This window comes from Peromyscus maniculatus, chromosome 5, assembly GCF_049852395.1.
Source record: "Peromyscus maniculatus bairdii isolate BWxNUB_F1_BW_parent chromosome 5, HU_Pman_BW_mat_3.1, whole genome shotgun sequence".
Classification (NCBI taxonomy): Eukaryota; Metazoa; Chordata; class Mammalia; order Rodentia; family Cricetidae; genus Peromyscus; species Peromyscus maniculatus.
In genome coordinates, this window is record NC_134856.1 from 26,976,066 (window position 1) to 26,984,318 (window position 8,253).

Below are 8,253 nucleotides of genomic sequence, written 5' to 3' on the forward strand. Positions count from 1 at the left end.
AGTCCCTCCGGATGCTGCTGGCTCGCTCTGTCCTTCTCACTTAGTTTCCATCCTCAAGGTGGCTCATGACTGATGGAGCGCTGACTGCCCCACCTGGGTTCCAGATAGAAGGAAGGAGAGGAAATAGGAAATAGAATGGAGAACATAAAGAGGACACCCAGCTGACCAGCCTTCTTCAAAGAGCTCACCTGGAAGCCCATCTGCTGCCCTTGACCTGCCTGAAAGGGACCTTGAAACGTGGGCCTTGACCTGGTACACTGGCACTCTAGGGAGGAAAGGAGATGAATAGATAGAAGTCTCTGTACCACGGAGAGGAAGAGTTTGCAGGTGTTCAAGCTAGGGATGCAGATCAAAACAGTGAGCATCAGTTCAGGTTTTCCAGAAATGTGACCATGGAGAGAAAGTGAGAAATACGGTGATGGTTGAGGAAGCTGTGAGATGTTTGTTCCTTTTTGGTTTCAGGGAGGAGTTGGGGCTCGGGAAAGTGGACGGGATGGTGGTCCTCTTGAGCCGTGCTGCCCACGTCAGAACTGCAGCGTGGGTGGCCTAGCTGAGGCTGTGTTGACATCTGTCCACAGAGTGGGAACAGGAGCAGCTGGGAAGTGCTTCCTTTGTTTGGCACAGTGAAAACAAAAGAAGGAAACTGACTGAACACAGTTAGGAGATGTGTGTAAGTTTTGTCTGCATGTATGTCTGTTACCATATGTGTTCCTGGTGCCCAGAGGCAAGAAGAGGGCCTTGGATCCTTTGGAAGTGGAGTTGTGAGTCACTAGGTGGTGTAAAGATCCAAGCCAGGTCCTCTGCAAAAGCATCAAGTGCTCTTAACCACTGAGCTCTCTCTCCAGCCCCTAGGGGGGATGGCTTTTACGAGACCCTTCAGTGGTACTTGGCTGCAATCGAGAGGTCGCTCCAAGCATGTTTAAAGAGGAGAGAATTAGAGTGGGAATAAGGATGAAAAGGCAAAAGGAGATGAAAATATTAGCAGACATGGTTTAAGACTAGCATCACAGTTTTCAGGCCACTTTCTGATGAAAGAGAAGCCCAGAGAAAGCTTTAAGGGTAGGAGAGAATGGAAGTCTGTAAGACAATAGTTCTCAACCTTTGCAATGCTGCAACTCTTTAATACAGTTCCTCATGCTGTGGTGACCTCCAACCATAAAATTAGTTCGTTGCTATTTCATAACTATAATTTTGTTACTGTTATGAATCATAATATAAATAGCTGTGTTTTCCAGTGGTCTTAGGCGACTCTTGTGAAAGGGTCATTCGACCTCCAAAGGGGTCAAGACCCACAGGTTGAAAGCCTATGCTGTAAGGTCTTCATGCAAAATATTGGTCTAGTGAGAAAAGAAAAGATGTGTTGGCACATTAATCCAAACTCATGCTAGCAGCGTTTGAAGGTGGGGCCTTTGGGAAGTAGTTAGGGTTGGATAAGGCAACAAGCACGAGGCGCGTGATGGCATCCGGGACTTTGCACAGAGAGGAAAAAACACCTGCATCAGCATGCTTGCTGTCTGAGTAGACGCTGCTGGCTCTATGTATGTACACTTGCAACTGGACTTTAAAGGGTTAATATGTGCCCATGAAGATGAGGAATGGAGTGAAGTGGAATGGAAATGAGCCCGTGAATTGACAGCAGAAATGTTACAGCTGAATATTTTCAATAAAGCTGTGATTTGAAATTGCAGGTGTGGGCCAGTCGGAGTTTGCTGTCGCTGATATGGTTGACATGTTTGTTCTGCTGCTGCCACCAGCAGGAGGGGATGAGCTGCAGGTAATGATCTGGGTGCCCCAGCCCTCCCGGTATGTATCTCTGGAAGTACAAATGTGAAGCATAGTATTGTTGTGAGTTAGGTTGAAGGCAGTGTAGAAAAAAACATTGTCCTCTAGGCTGAAGTACATGCGCCACAGGCAGATTCTCTCGGTGTGTGTTTTTTTCTGAACCTAAGTTAAATGGTGTGACTTTGAGCTACTCACACAACTTACTCTTCCCTGTACAACATGGAAGTGACTGGAATAGATGGAGGGCTTTGGCGCAGAGACCACAGTACGGCGGCTGCTGTAGAACACTTGGCTCAGCAGTGATGGGTGCGATATCATTGTGTAGCTTATATACTGTCCACCAGTACAGCACTCTCCTGTCAGTCCATCATTAGCCAGCTGGAGTTGGTGCAGATTTCACAGACACCAGCTCTACCAGGCCACCTGTACCACTGAGCAGCTGCCTACAAAGCTGAAGGTCCACTTCCTCTCAGGTTCCATAATCCATTAGAATAACTCACAAAATTCAGGAAAGTCCTGTAAGAGTTGGTTTATGACAAAGGTATCCCAGTGAAGGAGAGACACACATGAAGGTGTGTGTGTGTGTGTGTGTGTGTGTGTGTGTGTGTGTGTGTGTGTGTGTGTGGCACTGACTGGGACACATCCACATATAGACATTAGTATGGGGGTGTGGGGTTTCCTTGTGCAAGGGTAGAACTTTGTATGTGGGGAGGAAACAGACACACCCATGGTCGTGTGAAAGATTTTCTTCTGGTGGGTTTAACCCAGGGGACTAAGGTGTTAGGTGATCAACAGTCACCAGAGTGACCACAAGCCAGTGACTTTGGAGTTAATTGTCTAATGTTGATGAAGAATAAGGACTGGAAGAGAGGTGAGCAAGTAAAAGTTGATTTTATCAAGGAAAAAATAAGACCTCTGAAATGGGAGGGGTGGTCCTAAGAGAGGGGACCATCATGCTGTTTAGTGGTCTTTTGTGGGACTTACATTGGGAAGTGGGTAGAGCCTGAGACACTCCTTAATGAGAGTCATCATTCTTTGGGCACATCATAAACCAAACCAGTAAGAGACCTGTTGTGGAATATTATGTTAAGGTGCGTTATTTCTATTTATGTTGCATTTGTTGAACTCTGTGAAGCTGTGTTACTGTGCCTGTCTAAAACACCTGATGGTCTAATAAAGAACTGAACGGCCAATATAAGGCAGGAGACAACATAGTCAGTTTGGCAGGCAGAGAGAATAAATAGGAGGAGAAATCTGGGAGGAGGAAAAGAAAGAAGGAGCCAGAGAAGGAGGAGGATGACAGGGGCCATCCACCCAGCTACCCAGCAAGCCATGGAGTAAGAACAAGATTTATAGAAGTAAGAGAACGGAAAAAGCTCAGAGGCAAAAGGTAGATGGGATAGTTTAAGTTAAGAAAAGTTAGCAAGAAACAAGCCAAGCTAAGGCCGGGCATTTGTAAGTAAGTAAGTAAGAATAAGCCCCACGCTCTCGTGTGTCCCCTGGCTCAACTGGAGACAATCATGCTTTGCTCATCCAGTCTAGGCAGTGGTCACATGTCATGATCACCTTTGTTTACGCTCTCTACTTGCCTTACTTATTTTGTAGGCTACTGGTCAAATAATTTCCCTTCCCTGTACTTGGGCTACATGACTAGCTTCTAATTTACCATAGGTTCTCACCCTTACTTCCTGCAGTGAGCTGGGGGGGGGGGGCTAACTTTGTCTCAGTGAGATGATGTGAGCTGCTTCCTGACACTCCATCAAGTTTTCCTTTCATCTAGTTACTCAAAGTCTGGATATATTTCACCAAGTTAGTCTCTAAATTTGGAAGGAATGTTACAGATGACTCCAGTAATTCCAAGAGCATTTACTGGTCCTTCTTTTCTCATTCTAGGCAAGAGTAAATGGAATATTTCTGATTAGTGTGGTTCTTCTGTTCTCTTTAGGGCATCAAAAGGGGTATAGTTGAAATGGCAGATCTGGTCGTTATAACTAAATCTGATGGAGACTTGGTTGTGCCAGCCTGCAGGATCCAGGCAGAGTACGTGAGTGCACTCAAGTTGCTGCGCAGGCACTCAGAAGTCTGGAGACCGAAGGTTGGCATGCGTTCTTCTGTTTTCACTGAGTGGATTGTGTACCGTAGGACAGAGGGCATGGGTCTCAGGCTGGACATCTGAACAGTCTTTGTTTGAATGTAAAGACTACACTTGGAAAACTGAGAGCCAGAGTTTGTAGTTGAGCTTAAATATAACCTTTCAGCCACAGGGTGAGGTAAGAGATGAGGCTGCTCATCACTTGATGTAGACCATTTGAGCGCGATAGGAGGCCAGTCTAAAAGAAAGCCCTTAAGGTTGTAGAGCACTTCATGGTTTGATGTTCTCCACTAGGCTTGGGTAGCAGAGCAGAGGCTTATGATGTGATGCTTGCATTCCCATTATGTTCGGTAAGTTAAGAAAATGAAGAACAAGAGTGTAGGAAACAGTGCAGTTGCATCGGCTGGCAGTTTGTCTGCAGGAGGATGCTTGCCCTGTTAATAAAGAATAAGCAGTAGTCATGAGAGCAGCAGGCTTTCTTACTGCTGGCTTCTCTGGGGACTTCTCTGTGGGGTGACACCATCTTGTCCACGGAGGTGCTGGGAGCTCAGCCTTGCACTGACTGGCCCAGGAATGGAGCTCTTCCTCAGCTTGGCTTCATATCTGGCACTCAGACCTCAGGGAGCCCTGCCTACCATTGTCCTCGGATTCCCATGACCATCTCTCCATCTGAGCCATCTCATTTAAAATACTGACTTCTGCTGTGCCGTTAGTAACCTGAGGCCTGTGCTGCAGTGTGCCATGTGTTTGCGTGGTCGTCTGTTTCCAGAAACAAAGAATGCATTGGTGAGTAGCAGACTTGCCGTGAAGTAACAGTTGTGGTCCTGCCCTCTCCTTAGGTCCTTCGCATTTCTGCCAGAACTGGAGAGGGCATCAGTGAAGTGTGGGACGCAATGAGAGAATTTCAGGACGTGATGCTGGCCAGTGGGGAGCTGACCACCAAGAGACAGAAGCAGCAGAAAGTCTGGATGTGGAATCTCATTCAGGAAAATATCTTACACCTTTTCAAGACCCATCCGAGCACCCGAGAACAGATTCCACTGATGGAGAGGAAGGTCCTCAGCGCGGCCCTCTCCCCAGGACTAGCAGCAGACTTACTGTTGAAGGCTTTTAAAAGCAAACACTAATAAACTTATCCTGTACAATCATTTTATAGAGTTTCCAGAGTACTTACTATCCCAGTGTCACCTGTGTGTTTATACTGTGACCCTTTGTCCCACCCCAGCTGACTTGTGTGGCACAACCATGGGTAGTGGTTGTGAGAGCCTGCTGTGTGGGACTGGTCCCACTTCCTCCTTTTCTTATGCTCTGGCAGAGTAGTTTCTTCTTAAGAGTCAAAAGTGCCCAAAAGGAAGCTGAGGCGTCTTAGAATCGAAAAATCATGATTGGCATTTAGTGTACCAGACTAGTCTAAAGATTTCTGAAGTGGCCATGCATACTCTAACAAAACAGCATCAGTGATGGGAACCAATGTTTAAAGTCCACTTGGCTGGACTTGGAAGGCTTCTTCTCCATGACAGGCAGAAAGGAAACACAGCTACAGAGATGGCCCACAGTTCCCAAGAGACTCAGGTAGTTAGGACAGTTCAGCATTACTCAGTTTGAAGATTATAAAATGTTTGTACTCATTTTCCTTGGCCAGTTTACTTCACATTGATCTACTTATGTATGCATGTGTGTGTGCACACGCATATGCATGCGAACACATCCTCTGTATCATGCATGTGGGGGCAACAGGTCATCTTTCAGTACGTTTGAATGTGTTCTATCGCTGTCCACTTTTTTTTTTTTTTTTAGGACAGGATCTTACTATGTAGTCCTGGCTGTCCTGGAACTCACTATATAGACCAGGCTGGCCTTGAACTCACAGAGATCTGCCTGTCTCTGTCTCCTGAGTGCTGGATTAAAGGTGTGTACAACTGTGCCTAGTGTATTCACTTTTTTTTTTTTTTTTGAGAAAATGCCTCTGAACTTAGCAATTCATTGAGCATCAAGTCCTAGGGGGTCCCCCCTATCTGCAGCTTTCCAACTATGGAATTATGTGCACACAGCACAGTGTCCAGCTTTGTGGGTCCTGAGAATAGGATTATGGGTACACAGCATGGTGTCCAGTTTCTGTGTGGGTCCTGAGGATGGGGTTGTGGGCACACAGCATGGTGTCCGGCCTCTGTGTGGGTCCTGAGGATGGGGTTGTGGGCACACAGCATGGTGTCCGGCCTCTGTGTGGGTCCTGAGGATGGGGTTGTGGGCACACAGCACGGGGTCCGGCTTCTGTGTGGGTCCTGAGGATGGGGTTGTGGGCACACAGCACGGTGTCCGGCTTCTGTGTGGGTCCTGAGGATGGGGTTGTGGGCACACAGCACGGTGTCCGGCTTCTGTGTGGGTCCTGAGGATGGGGTTGTGGGCACACAGCACGGTGTCCGGCTTCTGTGTGGGTCCTGAGGATGGGATTGTGGGCACACAGCACGGTGTCCGGCTTCTGTGTGGGTCCTGAGGATGGGGTTGTGGGCACACAGCATGGTGTCCGGCTTCTGTGTGGGTCCTGAGGATGGGGTTGTGGGCACACAGCACGGTGTCCGGCTTCTGTGTGGGTCCTGAGGGTGGGATTGTGGGCACACAGCACGGTGTCCGGCTTCTGTGTGGGTCCTGAGGGTGGGATTGTGGGCACACAGCACGGTGTCCGGCCTCTGTGTGGGTCCTGAGGATCAAACTCGGGCCCTCATACTGCACACCAAGCACTTAGCCATCTCCCCAGCTCTAGATGTAGTTTTTCTTAGGGCTGAAGGACAAACTGACCCAGCAGAGGAAGCACACCATAGGGACCAAGACCTTGGGCTCTGGAGTCAGGCAGTGTGTCTAAACTTGAACCAGACCAACCTCTGAACCTGAACATGGAACCTGACTTGTAGGCTTCAGTTTCCTTCTGGCAAAATGAGGTTGACATATGACTTTCTAGCGCTGGTGAGGATTAAATTATTCGGGAAAATCATTTCATCATCATGATGCCGTATAGGAAATATTGCTTGCTGTTTTTATTATGCTAAAGTTGTAGGTCCCTAAAGCTACATAAACCTTATTTATAATTTAGATTTCTTCATAGTTTTATTACTACCATCATGCTCTTATGATTTTTTATGATTGTCTTTAAACCTCTAGCTCTGCTTAATTCTCTGAATGACTTAAACTATTTGATGGTAGTTACAACTGTGTAGATTTGAGTAAAATTATTTCTAGCCATAAAACTTCTCCCCGATAAAATACTCTTCTGCACACTGTACCCTGGACTCTAGGACATTTTATGTAGTTTGTCAGCTTTACTGTTTCCTACGCTACTGGTTTGTAACTGAAATCAACATTTTTTGAGTGTTATTTTAACAAACACTCCTTGATATTTGTGTAAGATCTGTGGGATTTGCATCCTGTGTAGGGTATGAGAAGCTCAGAGGTTAGTCAGGAGAATTTCTTGATGAGAAAGGACCACCATTTAAGGATGTCCAGAAACTTCCAGAGGCCATCTCATGATTTCCCTTAGCCGGCTGTTGCAGGATCACCAGGCCTGGCACTTGTGGTACAGTGTCCGCAACAATGGGTGTTTGCTGCCTCCTAAAGGGGGAGGGGGGGCCTTTGTCAGCACTAAATTTAGCGATGTGTTTGTCTCTGTTTTAACTCCTTTTAAATGACACATATGTAGTTACAAAAACATGAGAAAAGCCCATCGCCCTCAGGTGACCACTGTGCCGTGGGCTGGCATAGACCGATTCACCTTTATTTCTTTGGTTTGCTATGCCAGACAGTAATATTTGTATTTTTTTTTTCTTCAACTCTGTGCTCCATTTTGCAATGCCCTCAACAGTGGTTCCACTGTGCTGGGCCTCTGGCCTGGTCAAAAGCAGAGGTTTGGACTTAGCTGCATGTTGACGTAACTGTCAGCTCTATCGCGAATTGGACAAATGAGTTAGAAAAGTTGTTTTTCCATGTTTACCAATTCCCTTATCTGTAAAAGTATGGTGATGGGAGAATTAAGTGGGAAATTGAAGCGGTCGGCACTCAATGGCAGTGTTCTAAATATCTCATACAGACGTTCATCATAGCCTTTTCCCCCTGCAGACTATCATTTCCTTTCAGATGGACCAGACTACTAAATCTCCCCGCACCTCAGTTTTCCTACCAGTAAATAGAAATGGCAATAGTGTGATGATTATATTCATTGTCAATTTGATGACTTTTTAATCATCTAGGAGACACATCTCTAGGCATGTATTTGAGGGCATTTCCAGAGAATTTTTCCCTAAGACAACACTAAATGTGACTGGTACTATCCCACAGGCTGGATCTGAAGAAAAAGGCAGCCAGCTGTTTGACCAGTCTCTTGTGCTCTG

At 46.5% G+C, this 8,253-nt stretch overlaps 1 protein-coding gene across 9 annotated transcripts in view; it reads left to right on the forward strand.

The window, feature by feature from the left end:
- The window catches only part of Mmaa (metabolism of cobalamin associated A), a 32,006-nt gene extending 26,984 nt beyond the window's left edge, over positions 1-5,022 (forward strand). For 8 of the 9 annotated variants that reach the window (XM_042277494.2, XM_076571954.1, XM_006971728.4 and 5 more), the window contains exons 5-7: positions 1,689-1,774; positions 3,728-3,877; positions 4,714-5,022. In XM_042277494.2, the coding sequence (XP_042133428.2) occupies positions 1,689-1,774; positions 3,728-3,877; positions 4,714-5,001 (524 nt within the window). In that variant the 3' untranslated portion in view covers positions 5,002-5,022. The remainder of the gene's footprint in view (positions 1-1,688; positions 1,775-3,727; positions 3,878-4,713) is intronic. The other variant, XM_042277495.2, reaches the window with a different exon arrangement.
- The last annotated feature ends 3,231 nt before the right edge of the window (positions 5,023-8,253 follow it).